This window comes from Coturnix japonica, chromosome 23 (genome assembly GCF_054131305.1).
Source record: "Coturnix japonica strain WE chromosome 23, WE-NBRP24, whole genome shotgun sequence".
Lineage (NCBI taxonomy): Eukaryota > Metazoa > Chordata > Aves > Galliformes > Phasianidae > Coturnix > Coturnix japonica.
In genome coordinates this window covers 3,745,683-3,768,454 of record NC_140685.1, presented here as the reverse complement: position 1 = coordinate 3,768,454, position 22,772 = coordinate 3,745,683, and the positions used below count along the sequence as shown (strand labels likewise).

Below are 22,772 nucleotides of genomic sequence, written 5' to 3'. Positions count from 1 at the left end.
GTTCCAGCATATGGAGAAGTAGATACAATTTATAAACATGTTCTTGGCATCTTTTCAGTTCTTTTTCAATTTTTGGCAGAGGAAAAGATTTTCTGGTTTCATCCGTTTGTATTTAGGGAACCATACGTGGTTATCAGTTATTTGTTTAGTTTTTCCAAACTTATCCCCGGGGTCACAAATGCAGACATTTCAGCTGGATGTGATCTTGGTTGGATATGATGTTGGTTATGATCTTGTAAATTTTGGGGAGCTTTTATTAATGCAAAGCTTTTTCTCCATTTCCCCCCTGTTCTCTCACAAGTTTTTCAGTGCTTATTGTTGCACTTTACTTTCTTGTTATTCAATGACAATATTTAGAAGGATTTGGGGTTTATATTGGAGGGGAAAAAAAGGAAAAAAAAAAAGGCTGTGTACAAAGGCAAGCAGAGACAGACACAGACTAAGGAGCGTTATGAGCTTTCTGCATCTCTTTGATCAAGGTTGTGTGAGTTATAACACAAACACAGCCACGTGAGGGTAAGGTAACGTGCAAACCAGGCTGGAGTAACAGGGATCCCACTGAGGAGCTGTGTGAGGACCGACTGCCATTTGTTGTTGTGCTGGGCATGCTGAGTCCTTGGCTGCTGTGCTGAGACAGGCTGGACTGTGGGTGAACTTCCAACAATCTCACTCTATTTGGAACTTGTGAAATTTAACCTTTTCCTTCTGTATTTGGAACAGCAACAAAGTGTAATCATGTAAGATCAGTATCAGCACATTCTTTCTTTTGCTGGCCCTCATAGTACAGTCTGATATCCTTGACACCTGGGGAAGGGTGGTATGTGAGGACACGAGGGCTGCTATTTTTTTTTCTTACACTGCATTATGCTCAAATACTTGTAGTGTTCTAACTGTTAAAGTCACCGTGTATCACATTAACATATTGGTTTTTAATTGTTGGGGAAGACTTGAAAAATGCGAGAGTCCTTTCAGGTTTATGGCACTGCGTTGGCAGTGTCTGACTCCTGTTGAAGTATGGAATTAAGAAACTGAACCCCGAGTCTCCTGTAGTTCACATTGCTGCAGTAGGCCACATTCTGACTTGGAAAAGTTATATGAATTCTACATATTTTTTTATGTTTCATAGAATTCAATACGTCACAATCTCTCTCTGAATCGTTATTTCATCAAAGTACCACGTTCCCAGGAAGAACCAGGCAAAGGCTCATTCTGGAGGATAGACCCTGCCTCTGAAAGCAAATTAATAGAGCAGGCTTTTAGGAAAAGGCGGCCTAGGGGAGTACCTTGCTTTAGAACCCCTCTGGGACCACTCTCTTCTAGGTAAGGAAAAACAGATGAACGAAAAGACTATGGCTGTTGTTTAACCTTCAGGCTGATACAGACTTGATAGTTTTGGATACAGTCACAAGTTCAGTAATTTAATTAAATCCAGGCTCAGTGTTTGATTCTGTATGATAAACTTTGCTAGGAGGCTGCCCCATACACTAGGTTTGTTTTTATTGCTTGTGTTAAAGAACTGACTCTGTATGCCTAACTAACTGTCAGATGTTAATGTAAGCAAGCCTTGCTGTACCTTTGTTGTGTTGTTCTCTTCTTTACAGAATTGTGATTTTAATTTCTAACTGCCATCTATAGAATTCTAAAACAGTTTCCAAAGCAAATAACCAAATACCAGCTACCATTATATCGAACTTAGAAATTACAAGTATGCTTTTTAATTGGATAATGTTCGAGCAGAATTTGTGATGGGGAAATACATGGCTTGTAATGATTCCCTTTGTAAAGCTATGATCTTTTTGGTGGTGCACGTTTGTTTCTTTTTGAGTTGCCCTTTAGTCCAATATGTTTACGTCCTTCTCCACCAAAAGAAATGTTTGTATTTCACAGATGGTTTTAGGGAGTCTCCCTAGGAAGGCATCCGGCCACTTCCATTCCATTAACTGCACCTGAAGTTTGCTTTTAAATTCTGTTCTTGTTTAACAGAAGCTTTTTCAAAACTGCTCTGGGTTGTAACTGTACTTGCCAGAAGGCACAAGTGCCCTCCTGTGGGCACTGTGTGTTACAGTCTCTGTAGAGGAAGGTCGCTGTCTTTCGCAGTTCAGAAGTTAAAACACATCAGCTGCTGCTTTCGTTTTTGAATACAGAAGTGCCCCAGCCTCTCCTAATCACTCTGGAGTGCTGTCTGCGCACTCCAGTGGAGTCCAGACCCCAGAGAGTCTGTCCAGGGAAGGATCTCCAGTCCCAATGGAACCTGAGCCTAGTGCTATCCAGCCAAAACTAGCGGTAATACAAGAAGCACGATTTGCACAGAGTGCCCCAGGTGAGGATCCTGAAATAAGCACTTGGGGGTTGGAGGTGGGAGAGGGTTAGCATGTCATGTTACCAGGGCTTTGCATAGAAACAAAAAGAAACAACAAAGCAGTAAATATTTAATGTCTTAACATTCAGAGCAAACATTGAGTAACACACATTCCAGGTAAATGCTGTTTGCGGACCCACAGGTGATGTTATCTGTGGGTTCCGGAACCCTTGACTGCTTTGTTAGTAAGCAGAGATTTGTGCTTCTGTGCTGTATTGAGCCATGCTGCCTTGTAATGGTTGTTGCTTGGTTTGGAAAAGTGCTCTTTCTGGTTTAGAGGAAAAATCAAACAGAAAAAAACTGACCAGAGTGTGGGCTGCAGACAGAAGCAGACAATCCTGCACGCGTTTGTGTCATTTCATCTGTTCGATGCTGCGCATAGGAAAGTATTACAAAGCTAAGGAGACAAGGCACAAATATTCCTTTAAAAAAACAAAAAATAAGAGGGGAAGGGGAGATGGAATAAGGACTGGTTGTTTAATTACCTTAGCTGATGCACTTTGCCATCCATCTTCTCAGTGATACTCCTGCAAAAGTAGCAGTAACTGCTCCGTGACAAAGCAAACAGCCCTCAGCAGAGACCTGCCTGGGAAGCTGGGAGTTGTTCCTCTGTGGCCACGCAGCACGGAAGCAAACAGTAGTTCCCATCTGTGGAAGGAGTTTCACTGAATGAAGATCAAACATAGCTGTGGTAGCTGCAGGGCTGCGGTGGTGGGTGGAGCTCTTGCCCAGATGGCTTGCAGCTCTAACTGAGCTGAGAGGTGCTTACCTGGAATGCGTGGGTTGGAGGAGGTGTGTGAGCAGTCGTGTCTGCTTTTGTCAGTGAAGGAGGTCGATAATCCTCTGGGGCTTTAGCAGTAAGTTTAATAGAACGATGGGTTTAAGTGAAATAACTCAGCAGCCTGATTTTTGTTTCTTCCTTGCTAGGATCACCTCTATCTAGCCAACCAGTTCTAATTACTGTACAACGGCAGCTACCACAAACTATTAAACCCGTCACCTACACTGTTGCAACTCCTGTGACGACATCAACATCCCAGCAGCCTGTAGTTCAGACAGTTCATGTTGTTCACCAGATACCAGCTGTGTCTGTCACAAATGTGACTGGATTAGCACCAGCAAACACTTACACTGTAGCTGGACAGGCAGTAGTCACGCAAGCTGCAATGGTAACCCAGCCCAAGGTAGAACCTCAAGAGAATGGAGACCACAAGGAAGTAAAAGGTGAGAACCTGTGGGTCGGTTGCTCTGGTAGGTTATTATTCAGAAATTATTTCTGTGCTAAAACCGAGGATTTGCATTGTAATTTCTTACATAGTTTGGAGCTCATAATATAACAGAATGCATCTTCACTGAGGGTTGACATAGTAAATGTAAATGGTTTTTTTTAATGCTTTCTTGTTTTTCACCGATGCTTCCTCATCTGTTTTTCAGTGAAAGTGGAGCCTATACCTGCTATTAGTCATGCTACAATTGGAGCTGCTAGTCGTATCATTCAGACATCTCAGACTACACCTTTACAGACAGTCACTATAGTGCAACAGGCACCTCTAGGTCAACACCAGCTACCAATAAAAACTGTAACGCAAAACGGAACGCACATAGTACCTATCACCACTGCAATACAGGGCCAGGGCAATGCTGGTGAGTATTGTGCTGCTCTTCATGTGCAAAAACCTCCGAGTGGCCAGTGCTGAATTTTTTCTCGTACCTTCTCTTGTATTTTGTAGCTGTACTGAAAACATTGGTTTGCAGATATATATAGTTTGTTTCAACAGTTTCACTTTTATACATATCCTCTCATAAATTGCACTTCTGGAAATTGACATAAGGTAGCCCCAAACTCTTTATTACGTGTATTTTGGTAAAATTGGATTGAATTATTTGTTTTGTATCCTTTTTACTTCCATCTCTGTTGTCAGCTCTCCTCCTGAAGTGCAGTACTCTTAGGTCAGTGTTCTGTCTGCTTCTGCTTCATTTCAGCACAGGTCAAGCAGAGGGAGTTACTGTCAGACTAAATAACACAAGTCTTTTTTAATCAGAGCTGAGCCAAGAGTCACATGAAGTATTTCCCAAAGAGTTTGCTCTGCAGGTACACACTGGGTACAGAACAGTTTGGTTATTTGCAGTGTTGATCAGAGGTACTCACCGGGATAGTTTGCTAAGAACAAATAAGTTCAGCAGGTGTGAATTCCTTGAGCACTTGATGTTCAAGCTCCGCTAACGGAATTCTGAGGTATTCTCAGTAAAGCTGTGATGCCAGAGACAGGGAGTCTGTGTGTAAAAAGCAGGTCAGCAGATGTTTAGATAAGCTTTCATGAAATGCAGTGAACAAGTGAATACATATTTGGTATCTTGTATTATTTGCAAAGATATTTGAATAGTCAGATGAATAAAATCAAAATTGAGAATCAGACTATTAACAGTTAGAGGGAAGGAGCCCTTGGATGTGTGAGAGGGCTGCAGGGGCTGTGCTTGCTTGTAGTGACTGGTGTGCTGTTGTTTCCATGTAACGACAAGTGTGGCAATCTGCTACAGCATGTTTTAAGCACATTTCTGTTGTCTGATTCATTTGTTCACTTGACTTTAATCAGTAGTAATTTCCTAAACCTTCTTGTTAAACCGCTCTTCTTTTCCTTACACTGGGAGTGTTTATCTATCAGAGAGGAAGTGATGCTTGAGTTATCTGCATCTCCTGGCTGCGTGCTCTGCATTGCTTTTGTTTAATAACTCATGGCCAGCAGTGAATGTGACCTGGCAGTGTTCTCCTTCCTGGCCAGGCGCTGAATTGTGCGTAGAAAGGATCTGCAGATCCTCCTGCGGGGGGGGGATATAAATTCCCTTCCCAGTTCTGTCACAGATATCTCGGAGACTGGCTTTGAATCGTTTTATCTCTTTCTGTGTTCAGTTCCCCACTGACAAAATTGAGACGCTTTCCCTTTTTCCCACCTTTGTCCATATCTGTGTGACTGGTGAGTGATTTACAACAACATCCTTTGGGTTGGTGTGAAGGTCAAATGGTCGGAGCTGAATCTCACCTGGGCTGACCGATCCTCTGCTGTAGTGCAGCATTTGGGTGTAAATATGCGTTTGCTTTCAGTATCATCTGTCTGAACAAGGATTTGGTGCTGAAGTTCTGTTCTCTCTTTGCAGCTGCTGCAAGTCCTTTGCATATGTTAGCAACCCACGCGTCCGCATCGGCATCGCTTCCAACAAAGCGCCAGAACGGAGACCAGTCGGAACAGCAGGAACTGAAACGTATCAAAACAGAGGATGGGGAGAGCATAGTGATAGCTGTTAACGTGGACACCCCGCCTGTGGCAGTGAGCGATAAAGGCAGCCAGAACTAGAAACTTAGAGTTTGCTTTCTTTCTTTCTTTCTTTTCTTTTTTTTTAAAAAAACAAAACAAAACAAAAAAACAACAACAAACTCCGTGGTGCCAAAAGGAGACACTTAAATATAACACCTAAAATCTTGGAACATGTTCTCACGCAGTGGGGAAAGGGGCCCTGTGATCAGACTTCAACGTTCAGCACTGAAAAACAAACCAACACAGGTGGCCTTAAAACTTGGTAACTTAAAGTCAAACTGCAAAACATGTTGTTCCAGAGGCTGTGACCCCGCTCCTCCCTGCCCCTATGAACTGTGTACGCTGAGAAGTACAGAGCTGGGGAGGGCTGCAGCTTTAAAATAATCTTTATCAGATTCTTTTAAGGACTGAGCATCTCAGTGTAACGGCAGCATGATAAGCGCTTAGTGTGAACTGGTTTCAAACGATTGTATATTCCTCAAAGGGAACAGAGGCAAGGAGCCATTTCCTACATCTTGGCAGCTAGCCTTTCATAACGACCTACCCGATGCAGTTGTTGGTAGATATGCAGTATTTTGTTGTTCACATGTGGAATTAGAAATTTTTGAGGTGTATTTTCATTTCTTTGCAAAACGATGGGGTCTTTGACATTTCAAATCACTCCATTTCTACTCCGGAAACTTTGGAATCACACAATACTTTTCATGTGAAATTTTGTTTGGTAAAAAAAAAAAAAAGAAAACAACAAACAAACACAAACTGAATGTAGGGTTTTTTTAACCGATGGAATGATTTACTTTCTGTCTGTCCTCTTAAAAGTTCAGATAAAGCTACTTTATTACATCTGCAAATTTTCATATTTTAGCAGTTGCCTGATAAATTTAATCAAATTTTATTACCATGTGTAGTGATCAAATGCTTCTTTGGGCTTGCATGTAACTGATTAGAAATTACGATGTAAATGAGCCGTTAACTGACGTAAAGAACTGCTATGAATTTGACCAGAGCTGCACTTATCTGTTTCTCTCTCTGCTACCTTTTGCTGTTTGTTACTTTGTGTTGACTTTGACTGTCCCTGGCATATTTTTCCAGTCTAAAGTAAAACGAGAGTCTCGCTTAATATTGTGTATGTTTAAGATAACAGACTGTTCTTCATTTAGAAAAGATGAAATTCTTTATCACGAGTCCTTTTAAAAAGAGAGTTAAAATTATCTTGTCAGAGGTATATTCGATATTTTTAAGCTTAAGCACCCATCCGTAGGAGTTAATCTGCCCAGTTTTCTCCGTAACACTTTAGATGTCATCCACTGACCCGGGGGTCTCCATGCACAGTAGCTGTTGTGGTTTTCTAACAGTGGCTACAGTATGATTACAATAAAAAAGACTGAAGTGTGTGTTCTGCAGTTGAACGTTTTCAGGCGCAGTGGCAATTTCTCACTTGAATTGTGGTAACAGATTCCACTTTACAGTAAAAAAACGCCATCTGAGCGTAAGGCTGCTGTTCAGTCTTCAGTTCACATCACGTCCCATTTCTGCACGCAGCACGGTGAGTGAGAGCCGGCGTGGTCTGAACCTGATCCCTGTCACTTTCTGTAATAACGATGCTTTATTTATATCTCCCTTTCCGCTACGAAAGGAACCGAACTGTGTTTTTCTCGACGAACTGAACAGTTTGGAGTGGTTCATTGAGGCAGCTTGTGGAACTATTTACCTACAGACCAAATACCAGAAAGCTGTACGAGTTCTGTGTTCATCCGCAAAATGGGGACTGTTACAGCGCTGTCTCTGCAGACAAAACCTATTAAAAACCTACTAAAAAACCAACAACAGAACTCGACGCCAGCCTAGTTTATAGCAGGCATTTAAAAAAACAGCATAACCTGAAACAAACCCATTTCTGTAAAACTGCGAGATTTTCTTTAGAGGTTTTAAAAATAAAAAAAAAAAGTAAAGTTTTAACGTACTTTTTTTAAGCAAAAGAAATCCGGTACCGGTAATTTAATTTGGTGTGGAATTGAATTGATTAGAACGTGGTTTATTTTCAGAAGTGAGAATCTGTTCCCGGGTAGGGCTATAGGTGAATCATACATAGTGTATCAGATTTTTTTAAATAAAATTAAATTTTATTCAGCCAATTAACCAAGTGGAAATGACTCTGCAGCTGTGTTTGGAACGCGTGCAGCTGCTGGCCATGCTGAGGGTGGGCAGTCCGGACTCGCTGAGCACAGAGATGTGTGGATGTGCTTTGGGCCCTGTTTTCTAGCGCTGCCTGGTGCACATGGTGTGTATGTGGGGTTTGCAGATTTGCAAACAAAGCCTTCAGTAAAGCTGTGCAGTGTGAGGACACGGCTCACCTGTTCCTTATGGTTATGTGTTTCTGGTGATGCTGACAGCGCTTCTATGGGGTTGTCTCACCTGTTTGTGCTGTGCAGGTTCCTCTGTTACGTGGCACTAAGCCGGGTAATGGGGCTGTCCAGCAGTGTTGTGCCCTGCTGTGTATGGATGGAGCTCTGTGCTTCCCACCCGGCACCGCAGGCTGAATGGCCCAGCTGTCACACTGCTGCGCTTCAGCTGATGCTGCTGACCTTTCTGAAATGGCTCTTGGACTCCTGCAGGCAATGTGGCTTTTTGTCTTTTGCAAACAGAAAATGCCTTGAGATGGTTCTTGCTGACGGAGATTTGACATCTCTAGGATTGATGTCACCTGTCCTGTTAAGGTTTATGTTTTGCAGTGCACGGTGTGATTTCCTTTTGTGCTCCTGGGCAGCCAGTTTGCTGTTCTTTCTGCTGTAGGCTCGTGTGTAATCCTTGAAAATGGCTGAGTGTAAGCAAGCAACATGCAGTGCTCCTATCGGAACTCAAGGACAACTTGAGAAAAAGAAAAGAAAAAGAAAAACTTAATTTTCTTTAGAGCTGCCCCGATTTTCATTGCCTGCAAGGTGTAAAAGATTCAGCAATCTCATTTAATTTTCATCGTGTCCGGATGTTTTCCTCCCTTTTTAAAACCGATTCAGAATTCTGACATACAAGACCCAACCATGCATTTAATTCCAGTGACAGATGTGTTTATCTGCACTGCCAGCACGTTGTGTCCTTGCATGACGTGGCTCCCAGCCTTGTTTCTGTATTGTGGCCCCTGCTTGCAGCAAAGTGGGGATGGGGAAGGAGGCAGCATCCGGGCTGCTGCTATCTTTGCCTTTGGGTGTGACAGCTCTGTCTTGTGCTGGACATCGTGACGGGGCTGTAGGGTGTTTCATTCGGCAAAGCAACGCTGAGTCTTCTATAAGCCAGAGGGCTGTGGATGGGCTCAGCATGTGAAGCATAACCACAGCTGTGCTCCTTGTGCCGTTCTTCCTCCTGATGATGCAGGTAAATACAACACTGCTCTCTCCCAGACCTGAGAGCTCTCCTGCTTTGTGAAGTGCTGCGCAGTGCAGACTGGTGGGTGGGTGGCAAAGCTGGGAGGGCTTTACATTCCCTTTCATAGCATTTGTAATACAGGATCATTTTAAAGTTATAGCTTTTATAATGACTTCACTCTGTAAGTGGAACTTCAGGTAACAGTCTGTGCTAAGAGTGTGCTGTAAATTGATTTTGTTTTCCCAGAAAGTTACATTCTGAGAGGCTGGAGGTCAGTAATGCAGGTTGTGATGTATGGAGTGCAATTGAATAGTTGTGAGACAGATACAAAATAGCATCTGCACCATATGCAGCACTTCTATCAACCTTTCTGTGTGTTTGTCTTAACTACGTGGTTTAACCTTCTTACTGTGAAGCTTCAGTTGTTTGGTGTGCACAGAATGAGGCCTTCATTTATGACAGCTTTGCCCGGGTCTGTTGAGCTTCCTGAAATGATTCTGTTTTAAAGTGACACAGAATTAATTGATAAGACAGCAGCTGAATTTGGGAAGTGCAGGACCTGCTTTAACCATCAGGTTCTTCTTGTCTCTGTGGAGCTGCTTTGTTCCCCAGCTAATATTCAAGCCCAATGTGTGTTTTTACCCCTTTCTTTCCTTGTCTTAATCCGTGAGGACCCTGTGCTGGCGTTTGATGCTGTCAGGGATGCAGGCAGAGGGCAGCGGTAGCTCAGGGATTGGACTTTGCACAGACATGGCTGTGGCTTCTGCTGCCTGCTGGCAAATACTTGCAATTACCTGGAAATTAATTGCACTGGCTGATCTAGTTTTCCTTTCAGGTCCTTTCAGGACCTCCGAATGGTAACACTCACCTTCAGCTAACAATGTGTCATTTTGAAATGTATTTAATCCTCTTTTGTCAGGTAGAACAGACTTCTGACAGTTTGCCTTGCTCACAAGGCAGTGATTGCTTACTGTGGACCTTCAGTTGCCTTCTGTCCAGTGCCTGCTCCTCCATATGAAGAAAGCACGTCCTGACAGCCTGCCTGGAAGGACTGGACCACATCTCTGTCAGGGCTGGAACACGGGTGAGTATCACTGTGTGGCAGCACAGGGGGCTCTGCTGGCACCACTGTTAGTTCTGTTTGGGTTGCAGGTGGTGTCACACCAGAACAGGGAATGTTTTATGTTTGGAAGAGCTTGAATTATCCAGGCAAACCATTCATGGTCTTTCTGGTCATCGCTGTGGTTGACTGAATGGAAAGTCAGGGGATGGTGCTTTAGTAGATGATGTGAAACCTCCAAAGCAGTGCAGGAGGCTTCGTGTTCAGTTAAAGTCATTTCCCTGCTTAGTGCAGCTGACTGCACTGGGTATTGTTGCAGCAGAGGTTAAGGATCATCCTTAGAGGATGGTTTCTGGTAGCTTCTGCATGTCCTGCAGGCAGACTGGTCTCACCTTGGTATGAACAGCAGCACACACTTCCTATGCATCAAGCTCTACTTCGCAGCCCACATTACCAGCCCCAGGCAGCACAAAGCAGTTTGTCCCCCACCAGCCACCACTGTTTGCTCAGTTGAATATTCCCTGCAGCAATAGGAACTTTGGGTGTGATGGTGATTACAGCAAAATTAGTCACTTTTATTTAAAAGAAATAACATATTACAAATAAGTGTGCAAAACAATTTGTGATTAAATACACATAAAAGCAACATGCAACCTTGACATCGAAATCTGCGTAGGAGTTTAGTCCTCAGTATGTTACATGACACTAAAAGAAACTTGTCAAATGTCGGGTCTTCACCTGAACAATCTTAACGAGAACTGGGACGGCAGGTTTGAAACATCTGTGAAATTTTCAGGAGATCAAGACTTCCCTCCCCCCAGATATTCATTGCTGAGAGCCTGTGTCTATTTCAGTTCCTAGTGTAGTATTTTGTGCCTTAACCCGGCAGTAAATCCCACCTGCTGCACAATGACTTGTGGGAAGAGTCTGCAATGGATTTAGTCTAACCTCCACCTCAGGTAAGCGTGATGCAATGCACGGCACCTCAAAGAAACAAAACTGAGCACATCTAAAGCCAGCGCAGAGCATCTGCTCAGTGCCGCCTGGTTCCTGTATTGTGCTGGATGTGGAAGCAGCCGCTCCACTCTTCCAGTTAAGCAGAGGAGTTTCCCAGCTCTCAGTACAGCTGTGACACTGGGACCACGGCTGGTGGTTTTCTCTTTTTAGACCTGGAATGGCTGTTCCCTTTCAGAAGGAACTGACTCTCCAGCTGCAGGAGTTCCCCATGCCCGGCTCATGGCTGCTTGCTCCATGCACTGAGGACAGGTTAGCGGGGTCAGCAAACGCCTAAACGTGCCTTCAGCTACTATGTACAGTTTGGCACCGTTAGTGCTGATCATTCAGCTGAACCACCGTGCGTAGGTGGACACAAGCTGTGGGCTGTAATAACAGGACACCCCCAGCCAACAAACATGGCTCAAGCTACAGTCTTTTCTGGCTGCACTTGTCCTCTGCTCTGGTACACTGAGATGTGTTTGGGGAAAGGCTGAAGTCTTGTTCTAGCCCAGCTAATAGAGTTACATTTGGGTGTGAGTGGAAGTACTGCCTCCCACTTCCAGCGCTGCCTAAAATCTTCTGCTTTCACATCCCTTTTTCTATGGCTAGTCCTGACACTTGCACAGCCCCCTGCAGATCTGTCAGTGTGGCAGGCACTCATGTTTTAACTGAAGTCATTTCACAGTTTAAAGAGAAACCCAATAGGCACAAGCTTGTTGAAAGCCACAACTTGAGTTGATGACAGTAACCCAAAGAGATTTTAATGATGAAAAGCTTGCAGAAATGAGAATAAACAAATGTAGTCCCCTACTTCAGAGCTTGTTCTGATCGTGGTGGGCCAGGCTTCTCATTGAGGTCTGCTAAACGTCTTGATCAGCATTGGACATTCATATACTGTCCTCCCAAAGATGCAGAATAGCCAAGGCAGTGCTTTGACCTGAGCACCCCTCCGTTCAGTCAAAGCTTGTCATCCGTCATTTCTAGAAACTGAGCATAGACGTCCCTTGAGCATTCTCCTTTTTGGTTGAATAAGAACTTGTAGTAGCTGCCATCTGCACATATTGCTGAAACAAAAACAAAGTCATTTTCAGTTCAGCTGCTGGAGAAGCGCCGTTCTCTTACCTCATTTAAACAGACAGAGGTGTTCTTCAAGAACATGAAAAGCCTGAGATAAATTGTCCCCATGCAGCATCTGTCAGCCCAGACAGCCGCACTGTGAGCGGGCCCTCAGCACAACCTGGCAGCAGCAGCTCCTGCTCACACCTGACCTGGACGTGCCACATTGTCTCTTCCAAAACCTCTTCCCAGCTCACAGCAAGCACGGTGCAAAATCTATTTGTGCAGACAGAAGCTGGAGGAACCCCCTGGTACTCACCTAAGACAGCGTTTGGCTCTGTTCCAAAGGCACAAATGCACGGAGAGCCTGAGGGAACCTGAAACTTGGAGAAACTCCACTTGGAACTGAAGTACTTGGGGAGAAAGCTGGCAGAGGCCAAACTGAAAGGAGGAAATGAAAGGAACACAACTCAGTGAAGTGTTGACTGGTGTTGGTCTGGAACTGCTGGCACATTTGAGCAAGTCTCGGGGCTCTGACTGTTACTGCCTTTCTGTTTCCTTCAGCCAAGCATCAGGCAATACATACAGTTCTGCCTTCAGGAAGGGTGACTGTACAATCACCTTTCTGGCTTTCCATGGTTTTAAGCGACTGCCAAGAGGACTGATTTTAGTCAGGATCCCCTTCTGTAACTACCACAGTATGTTCATACTAAGAATAAAGTCCTCAGTCACTGGAAAAACCTCACCCTTCCACTGGCAGAGCTCTACAGCTCCATGAAGGGCAGCAGAAACATGGCAGTTGCTAAGAAGTCCTAAATTAGCATTTCTACTCAAGCAGAACAAGACTACTACTATCAGCTCATGTGGTGCAGGTACTGGTTGCTGCTGTTGCTCAGGGAGCCGTTACCTGACAGGCCCAGTGCTTTATTGCAAGGGCAACGACTCCCTCCTTGCAGGCCTCAAGAGGAATTAACACCTACCTTGACTGTTTATTTCTCTTGGGGTCTTCTGCAGCAAAAATATGTACTGTGCCATGGTCACTGGACACGCAGATTAAGGAAGCATCCTGATTGAAGTTAATGCTGTAGAGAATAAGGACAGCTGCAGTATTTCCATTGAAATATATCCCCATTTCCTGCATGTACAATCCCACTTATGCAGTTGTCTGGGGCAGCTGTCACCCTGCCTGGGGAGGCGTTAATGGCTCCTGCAGCTCAGTGCTTTGTGCCCATGGCAGTGCAGCTCTCCTTTGCTTTTTGAAAGAGGCTCGGCTGCCATTCCCCAGGTGTAACACCACCCCAAGAAAACAAAGCAGAGCCAATTAAACATACCAGTATATATTGGCCGCCTGTGATCCTCTGCGTAGCTCCTGGATTAAATGCCCTGATGAAGTATCAAATATTCTTATGAGGGTCCCCTTGAGAAGGAATCAAGCATTACATTAGGACATACAGTATGTTCAGTATGGCTGTTTGCCTGAAACAAATTGTATGAAAATGCCGTTCAAGCTTATTCTCTACCCAAAAAGAAAAACAACTGAAAACCACAATAGTCTCTTAGCATCATCCAGTAGCTCATTATTGTTTTTAGCAGTGGAGTCTGCAGCTTGAAGAGCTCTGTTCAGAAGAATTCCAGTAGCTAACAGAGACTATGACTGCTTTTATTCAAGCTTCTTTGAACTATGGGTTGTACAGCTGAACCTATTCCAAACACTGGTTGAATTAATTTAGATCATCCTTGAGAAGCTCATTTTAGTTAAGAGAAAGAAGGCAGCAGGCACTCAGCTTGCCCCCTGCACATCTGCCTTGCGTTCACTGGGACAGCTGGGAGCCCTTCCTGGGGAGAGGAAGCTCACTAGATTGCACTGACACCCATAAGGGGACACAGGTTTATGACTCACTTTGCGTTCCCTCTACATGCCTGCATCAATCCCAAAGTGATCTGTACAATGCAGGAACATCAGGGCTTTGTCACTGTACTGAACTCTGTACCTTTCAAAGACAAATGGACCAGTTAGTTACATCTCTGCCTTTCCCATAAAAAGACACAACTTCCCATTTTGGAAGAGTTCCTACACTAGGATGGGCAGTAAGTCAGAGGTATGTGATCATCATCCTTACTTTTTCTGAAGCTGTTGCAATTCTTGTTCCCTGCAGGTTTAAAGCTATACAGCTCAGGACGCCTTCATGAGCCGGAATGTCCACAGGAGGCTTTTCTGTGTTGGCCAGATCCACGATCTGCACGTGCCCAGTGTGTGTTCCAGGAAACGCAAGGAGAGAATTATTACTATTTGGACAAAGGACACAGAGACCTGCAAAGCAAAAAAAGGAAAATAACTTTGTATCTTCCACAACCTCATACATTTTTCAACCAAGTTTGTAAAATATCAGTGATTTGAGAACAAACAAGCATATGTGGTCAGCCAGAAATTCCTTTTAATGGCTATTGTGGAATCCCAAATCACCATCCATCCATGAGTGCAAAGCATAAAGGAGGGCAGCTTAATTCCAACTCACTCACATCATCACTTTCAAAGTAATCTATTTGCTATCCAACATCTGGGTGCTTTCAGAGATGCACTCTGTCAATCTGGTACAGCAAAGCTATTTTAAAACAAAGTCTCCTCAGCAGCTCAATAGAGGAGAGTTTGCAGCAGGTGATGCTTTGGTTTAGAATTTCACTCAACCAGCATTTACTTCTCCAGTTATAGACCTGCACTTGGCACAGCTCATCACAGGTACACAGCTGAGCTGGGAATGTGCTCATCTCTTCACTCCCAAGGCTCTTCCTCCAGAAAGCAGTTCCATTTTTCAGTAAGATCCTACAACTGACCTATTCCTTGAGCCAAACCTGAGCCCTGCCCACCCATGTCAGAGCTGCTGTCCCTGCACTCATCCTGTCTGGGACACTGGCTGACATTTCCTATTCAACTCATTTCAACAAGAGAACCAAGTCATCCCTTGCTGATTAGTCTCTTTTTGACGCTGTAGAGAACAGGTCTGCAGCCAGTTTACCTCCATTAGAAAAGAGGAATTGCACCCTTGAATATTTTGTTGCTGATCATTTCAGCACAGAATGCATTATGTTCACAGATGCTTTACCTAAGAAAGCATATTGCTCCCACAGAAATCAAACCAGTAACACTATGGAGGTAGAAGAAAATGCTTTTCATTGCCATATACGGATTTAATTTAACAACCATTTTATAAACAGGATCACCCTCAAAGGGCATGGCTACGTTGTAGTATGTAAACTGTTCAATGATTTACTAAGTGTAACAAATTCAGACATCTATAGACAAATAGCATTACAAGAACAAAATAAAGCTGCTTCCATTCCCCAGCCCACACACAGCACCCACCTTTAGGGTTGTAGCAGGTTTCAAAGACGTGCAGCTGGTGGGGATTGTGTGTGAAAGTGAAAACTTTAATCATGGAGTCCAAGACTACCACAATCCTGAAAGACACAAGAAGTTCCCATGACTTGTGGGGGGTAGAAGAGAGTATTAGTAAGTATTAATTCAGATCTGCAGAGGCTTTCAACAGATTTAACAACTGCATTATTTGTTCCTACTCTACAGACTCCCAGCCCCGCAAAAACAAAATGAAACACAACACAATTATGAGCCTGCAAAGCACTTTTATCTGGAGCTGTGACAGCAGAACCCATCCGCCCACACATAACACTGGACTCCAGCTGCTAACAAATGCTCTTGCTCTACAGATTCACTTGGTTTCCCCTCACACACACCTACAGAACCCACTGTCAGCAGCAGCCATATGAGAACGCAGCCCTTTGAAAGAAGGCTGCAAAGTCCTACAGGCTGTTCATCAGGTTTCAGATATACTCCAGCTGTGATCTGTTAACCTAAGCACTCGCCCCAAGATCCTGCTTTAAATAAATCAGCAATGAAAGCCAAGTGTTACAGCAAAAGCTTTTTATGTCTGTAAACAGCTGGAAATGAGTAAGAGCAGCTCATGTAATCTATCAGGCCAACAAGTGCTGCACTTACCTATCTCTGCGCAGCTTAACTGCTTTGACTTCCGTAGAAAATTCTATCTCAATGACAGTCTTCTTCTTCAGGTCATCCCAGATCATTACTGGAACAGTGCAGATGATTGTGTTAGTTTGTTAGTTCACCAAAGCACAGCTGAAGATCCACACAGTCTGTTAGAACAACTTCTACTTTCTGAGAAGACCAAGAGGTGCCTTCAGCAGCGAAGCAGTCACAGGCTGGCATTCTGCCTAACACCAACCCACCAACCCACTCTGTGTCTCCTACAGACAGGAGCCTGAAAACCCAAAATGCAAAAGCTGATGATAAAAACCATCTTCTACTAATGACTTTGGTTTTTTGGGGTCTATTTCATTGGCAGCCCCCCAATAAGGCAAAGTTTCCCCACCAGCCCTGCCAACCAAGGGCTGTTTCCCCACAGAGCTGCTGAGCCATGAATCCCTTTGCAAAGCTAATCAAGCACAGCCTTCATCACTGCAAGGAGTCTGATCTGAGAGACTACAGATAACTTTGTTAACAAACACTGAGAGCTGCTGCAACAGCCCCTCCAGCTTTCAGAATACAGAGCCCATCTCAAGGCTGAGGTTCAGGAGTCCTTTGGGTGGTTTCACAGAGCTTAGCAAGACAAATGTTTACTAACTATGCCTTGAGACTCAGAACGGTACCTTTGTTGGGCGGGTACTTGGGCTTCTTTCCTCCTCCCACTAGTGCTAAATAGTTGCAGCGAAACAGCATTTCCACGTGGCCAACACCACCTTCTAGGAATTCTGCAAGACAAATATATTTCTTTTAGAGGTGCCACAACCTGTTAAGATGCCTTTTAATTGCTACTGAAGGTACAGGGGCATTTCAAATTACCTACCACGCTGCTCAGGCATCCACAAAGGACAGACCCTTCTTACCCTCATATCAAAACCAAACCAAAGGAAACAGGATGCTCTGAGTGGAGGTGACAGACAAGGCAAACCTGAGCAGCATGACTGGAAAGGGCAGGTTTGCTTTATTTAAGACAAGGAATCACAGGAAACTGATGCCATTTGAGTTGGGTTTTGGTTTTGTTCATGTAACTTAGAGGGAAATTTGGCATTCAGCTGCCAGGAAGAGGCCACAACTGAGGCCTTCAGGTGATGCAAGTCAAAACCCAAACCTTTCATTTAAGGGGGACTGTCCAGCACCTCCACAAGTGGCCATGTTCCAGTGAGGAAGATGGATGAAACTGGTTGTAACTTTTCCAAAGCTACAGAGGAAACGGAGATCTCACAAGTAATCAATTAAGAACTGCTGTCAGAAACAGGGATGGGAAAGAACAGCAAAAACATCAGAGGATGATGGTGGAGGTATTACAATGGAAAGATTTAGATGTGAGCTCAAATGATACAATTAAGGGAGATTTAGTTAGACATTAAGAGGCACTACCATACATCTGGATGAGGAGTGTATGCTGGGACTTGACCATACTACACTGAGGACAGAAAACACAAGGGTTTTCTAGAGCCCTGGAAATACATTCAGAGCTCCAATCGGGGAGAGTTTTGACAACGACCTCAACAGGACTTAAACTGACTTCTGAATGTGTAACATACGGCCACAGATGGCAGTTTGAATGTGTCTTATTTGAAGAAGAGTTTACTATCAAGCACAGAAAATGATTTATCAGCTTTGGCCACGTGAACAGTGACTGAAATCTCTTATGGCACTAGAAAGTTCATAGCCTGTGTTTATAGGAATTGCAGTGCTATTTCAAATACATTATAAATCTATGTTTTAGTTTATCACCACAGTGACAGCATAGGGAAACCTGTTCACTGTATCAGCTTTCCTTCTGCACTTAAGGTCAGAATCACATCACAGAATCACAGAATGACCCGGGTTGGAAGGGACCTCAAGGATCATGTAGTTCCAACCCCCCTGCCTGGCAGGGCCACCAAACATACACCTTTACTAGATCAGTTAATGCCTGCTGATAAAGCCTGTTAACATCAGAACCTTCCTGTGAAGCACAATATATGTTTCCCACTTTAAGATGCTCCCAGATTTTTAAAGCATGAAGAGAATATATAGCTTAGAGTACGAGAGGTCTGAATTCGCAGTGCTGTTGCAAGCAATGCTCCACACAAGTACAAGCAGCTTTACATTCAGGTCTCCGTAACAGGGCAGTAGTTTTATTGTTGTGCTCAATCATCCAGACCGCTGCACAAGGACAGAGCAGCTCCTCATATGGCACACCACAGTGCTGCAGCAAGCAACTCTTCTCCCACTTGTGAGCAGACACAGCTCATCTCCTGTCTGGGACTACAAACAGCAGGAGCAGTTCAGCCACCGCACAAAGGTGAGACACCTTCATCAGCAGTCAGTCAGCTTAATGCTGATCAGCAGCATCCAAACAAACATCTTACAAGGCAGTGGTGATTTCTTTCATCAGGCTTTATTCTGAGCCTTCCAGGGGTGTAAAAGCAAGAATCTCTTTGGAAAAAAAACACATACATGAGGCTGAGCTCCCAACACAAAGCCAGCAAGGTATAATAACGAAGCATTTTACCTTGTTTCTCTTTTTCTTTGAGTGGATCTGCATTATAAACTCGGAATCCATTTTCCATTCCACATGCAAAGCATCCTGTAGTAAAAAGCATATTATACATATACACATATACAGTAACTGGGAGATAAGACTGAAGATTTAAGGTAGCGCCAGAGGGTTAGGAGAGCAGCACTCAGTAACTGCACTGTTACATGTAAGCTGAAGAACACTGGCCAGCTTTGCTAGTGTGTGCAAGCAGAAAGCACCTGGGGAAGCTGTCCTCTGTGCTGGCCTCAATTGCAAGTGGCAGATTCTTAGCATTCTTTACAGACAGGTGAGGAAACAGCAGAAGGAAAGGATTGAGACTGACAGCCCACTGGTGTCCTATGCCACGGTACCAGAGGGAAGGAAACGTTTTAATGTTTATGGTCCAACAGCCACAATTAAGCAAACCCATCCCATTTCTTATTAGGTCAGGATTCACTCTGTGGTCACAATACATGAGAAGAGTGACCTGCTGCTCATGTCTCTACAGAACAGAGCTCATCCCATGTAGATCCTAAAGAATATTCGAATGAGAGCCCACTCATTTGGAAATGTGATGTTTTAGCTGCACGGATGGACAGAAGCACAAATGTGCTTTTTGGTGGAATCCATCTAACCAGCAGGATTCTGTGCAGCTGTCTTACTGCTAATGGCTGCACACAGCTACTAATATAAGTAAATGCCAGTGTGAAGCTGGAGCAATTAAAAGTCAGTAAGAAGCAGCAAGTGTCACCAGAGACAACAGCTGCTAAGCAATATATAAACACCATATCAAAAATGTGGGTAAAGTCATCATGGCACTGGAGCAGGATTTCATTCCCAGCAGGACTCAGCACGGCACTGCATGCCCTGCTTTACAGACCAGCACTGTACAAGTTGGTGCTGTCAGCTGTAAGCTCTGAAGCATCCTCATGGTTCCAACACATCGACATCACATGAAGGAGGAGCTTTTAAATCAAGTTTCACACCCTTCTCTGTGCACCACTCCTCACACTGCTCTGCTGGGGGGACACAGTGGTGCCCTGTGTGGAGGCTGTGGCACTAATAAGGCCCCACCTCTTCCAATGTACTTAGATGGAGACAGAGCATCAGTACTGAGGGAAGGGGATAAATGTCAGTATTCCATATACAGTCGATCACTACTGACACGTGAAGTTCTTTGTCATGGCAATCTCTGAGGCAGTCAAAGGGGAAAAGACACAGAAGATGACTGCGACACAACTGATCCCAGGCTGTGGAAGCAGTTTCGGAGTGCAGCGTTTCTGATCACAGCATTTGCTGACTGGATCACAAGTCTGACAGTTCAGGTTCACAGCTGTGGTTTACAACCTACAGCACAGATGGAAATTGGTGTCTAAAGCCATAAAATACAGCACAGAATCCTACTCACACCCCACTCTGGGGTCCTCTAACTAAGCGCTTCAATACATTAAATGAGATCAAATGGATATGAGCTTCAACACCAAAACAAGTCCACACCCCGTCCTCAAAGCAGCTTGGGATTAATACCTCCTGGTATGTTAATTTATTATCATGTTTTATCTACTCATTTCCATAGAGCGCTTTAATGTTCCTTTGAGAGCATTATAAAAACAAAGATCCTACGAGAGCTCTGCTCTAAGACAAGGAGAACACCTCGCTCTATGGGCCATTAGTCAAGCAGCCTAAAAACCAAGTATTGCTCAAAACAGAGCAAGGGAAGGACAATACAGGAAACAGCGGGTGCCACTTTTATCCCTTGTCCATCACAGAAGTTAAGACTGGGAGAGACGTGTTTGATCGCTCCTCCCATCCTCCAAACGCGATGGGAATGGCTTCAATTACTGAGAAATTAGGTTATTGTGGCAATATATGCAGACTCCCACACTACTGAGCTGCAGCACTTGAATGACTCACATTTCTATTTTTGGCTGAAGCAACATGGAAGAATTGAGCTTTTCCTCATGCTGACTCTTTGGGCAACCAAAGAATTATCATTGTTTAAAGCAATTTGAGGCTCTAAACAAATGCAGGGTCCAAAGGTCATCACACCTGACCAGGAAGAGCTCTGGGAACCTGCAGATGAAAGCTAAGCGTGGTTTTTGCTTGAGGTGTTTTCTGGTTGTAGGACGAGATGTCAGCACTGTTAGGAACAAACCGCTCAGCTCACAGAGCACTCAGACTCCAAAGGCGAGTTCCAGAACATACAGTGGATTTGGGGTTTCATTTAAAAGAAAGAAAGAAAGAAAAAAAAGCTAAACTTGTCCTTACTGCTACAAAATTCAAGATATCCCTCATGACAAAGGGTTATGTGCTAAAATGATGCTCCAAAGGCATTTTGTGGGAGAAGAGAATCCCATCTTCGTCCACTGTTCTCTTTATAAACCAACCCCACCACGGGTCAGATATGGAACATCACAGCTTTATCATGGACCCCACGGGTCTGGAATGAAGCACGTCCGATCTCATCTCTTCCTCTGCTCCAAACACAAGATGAAAACAAGTGCAGACTGAGCTGCTGAAAAAGCACCGTGCGATGACTTTCAATCCAACATCACTGACCAGAACCACCTGGAAGCTCATTAACAGCCCGATATCCCGCTGACAAACACCTCCCTGAGATGCTCGAGTGGCAGCACGGAGCAGGCCCGGCCAACAGCAGCAGGCACAGAGCGGGTGAGTCCCAGGGCTGCTTTAGGCAACAGCGCTGTGTGGCAAGGCCAAAGGATGTTACAAAATGACGGCTTCCCACTCCTTGTCCCACAACAGGACACTTACTCATCGGGCCGGCGCTATTTTTACATTGCGAAAGCAAGAGGAGGCGCACGGACCCCCCTTCGTAGAAAGGGCTTCTCCCTTTTCTCACAGCGGGCAAATAAAGCAACAGAACCGTTCTGAAGCCAGGCAGCTCCGCAGCGTCCTGTGTCTGCCCACTGATGTGATGAGCAGCTCTACAACGCAAATCGGACACAAAGTTACAGCTCGGGCTGGAAGTGGAAGCGCTGCTGTTGAGAACACGACGTTTGATGCAGCTCCAAGGGCCGCTCGATGCTGGCGGGGGGAACACACCGATATCGCCGGCCTTTCCTCCGTCCCCGCCGCCCTGAGCAGCTCTATGGAGCAGCGCAGCGCTCCTCGGAGCGGAGCAGCATTAACTCTCCTCTAACAGCCTCTAAAATCGGAGGCCGCTCCGTCATCAGCTCCGCTCCCGGGCCTCACCCAGCACCGCCCGAGCGGACCGCGCCGAACCCCCGCCCCGCAGCCACCGCCCGGCCCGGCCCGGCCGCCTCACCGTGGTCCTGGTTGAAGCCGGCGTACAGCAGCCCGTTGCCGTGCGGGTTGGCCGGGAGCAGGTTCATGGCTCTCGCCCACTCGCTTCTTCCCGCGGGACTTTAAACCATGGCGGCGCCCGCCCGACTCAGCCCCGCCGCGGGATCCAGCCCCAGCCGAGCCGAACCGGACCGGACACAACTGCGGCCGCTTCCGAGGCAGGCAGACCGCACCGAGAGCACCGAGAACATCCAACGGCGGGGCGGGGAGCGCCGAGAGAGCGAGCGGGGCTGTGCTCCGCCCTGAGCAATGGCGGCCGAGCGACGTGATGGGAGGGAGGAGCTGGGATGGGCCGGGTGAGCACTGAGCTCAATGAGAAAATATCGGTAATTATACCAACAGAAAATCGAGTTGGCTGTAACCTCGTGCAGCTGTAGGCCGCTGTGTGTGTTTCCTAAAGCTGTGAGGTGCGATTGCTGCAGTACAGCGGATTTATCCCGATTTATCCAGGGTCGGTTGGTGCAGCGCTGTGTGCAGCTCAGCCCGGCAGGTGGAGCCGGATTGTCGTGGAGCGAGCTGCAATGGGAGCAGCCGGGAGCAATTCACAGCATCACAGAATGAGCCGGGTTGGAAGGGACCTCAAGGATCATGTAGTTCCAACCCCCTGCCTGGCAGGGCCACCAAACATACACCTTTACTAGATCAGGTTGCCCAGGGCCCCGTCCAACCTGGCCTTGAACACCTCCAAGGACGGGGCATCCACAACCTCACTGGGCAGCCTGTTCCAGGGCCTCACCACTCTC

The 22,772-nt window shown here is 45.3% G+C and overlaps 2 protein-coding genes across 9 annotated transcripts in view; one reads left to right on the top strand and one right to left on the bottom strand.

Annotated features, from left to right (window-relative positions):
- The window catches only part of FOXK2 (forkhead box K2), a 40,012-nt gene extending 32,203 nt beyond the window's left edge, over positions 1-7,809 (top strand). For 2 of the 6 annotated variants that reach the window (XM_015879854.3, XM_085522736.1), the window contains 5 exons: positions 1,127-1,320; positions 2,145-2,320; positions 3,287-3,583; positions 3,794-4,003; positions 5,513-7,809. In XM_015879854.3, the coding sequence (XP_015735340.2) occupies positions 1,127-1,320; positions 2,145-2,320; positions 3,287-3,583; positions 3,794-4,003; positions 5,513-5,709 (1,074 nt within the window). In that variant the 3' untranslated portion in view covers positions 5,710-7,809. The other 4 variants (XM_085522733.1, XM_085522735.1, XM_085522737.1 and 1 more) reach the window with 3 other exon arrangements.
- Positions 7,810-10,644: 2,835 nt separating this feature from the next.
- Positions 10,645-22,209, bottom strand: WDR45B (WD repeat domain 45B). 3 transcript variants are annotated; one of them, XM_015879856.3, is made up of 10 exons: positions 21,992-22,209; positions 18,697-18,771; positions 16,823-16,924; positions 16,155-16,242; positions 15,504-15,598; positions 14,263-14,453; positions 13,474-13,559; positions 13,123-13,224; positions 12,462-12,583; positions 10,645-12,150 (listed from the first exon to the last, which is right to left on the bottom strand). In XM_015879856.3, exons 1-10 carry the CDS (start codon positions 22,056-22,058, stop codon positions 12,044-12,046), a joined length of 1,035 nt encoding a protein of 344 aa, XP_015735342.1. In that variant the 5' UTR covers positions 22,059-22,209; the 3' UTR covers positions 10,645-12,043. The 3 variants fall into 3 exon arrangements, with proteins under 3 accessions (XP_015735342.1, XP_085378869.1, XP_015735343.1); XM_085522743.1 differs by lacking the exon at positions 16,155-16,242; XM_015879857.3 differs by lacking the exon at positions 18,697-18,771.
- Positions 22,210-22,772: the final 563 nt, after the last annotated feature.

Coding starts and splice junctions, on each gene's coding strand:
- WDR45B (XM_015879856.3), bottom strand. CDS start 22,058: ATGAACCTGCTCCCGGCCAACCCGCACGGCAACGGGCTGCTGTACGCC. Junction 16,925..18,696: donor CAAAGAAAAAGAGAAACAAG/GTAAAATGCTTC, acceptor TTTGTCTTGCAG/AATTCCTAGAAGGTGGTGTT. Junction 16,243..16,822: donor CAAGTACCCGCCCAACAAAG/GTACCGTTCTGA, acceptor GCACTGTTCCAG/TAATGATCTGGGATGACCTG.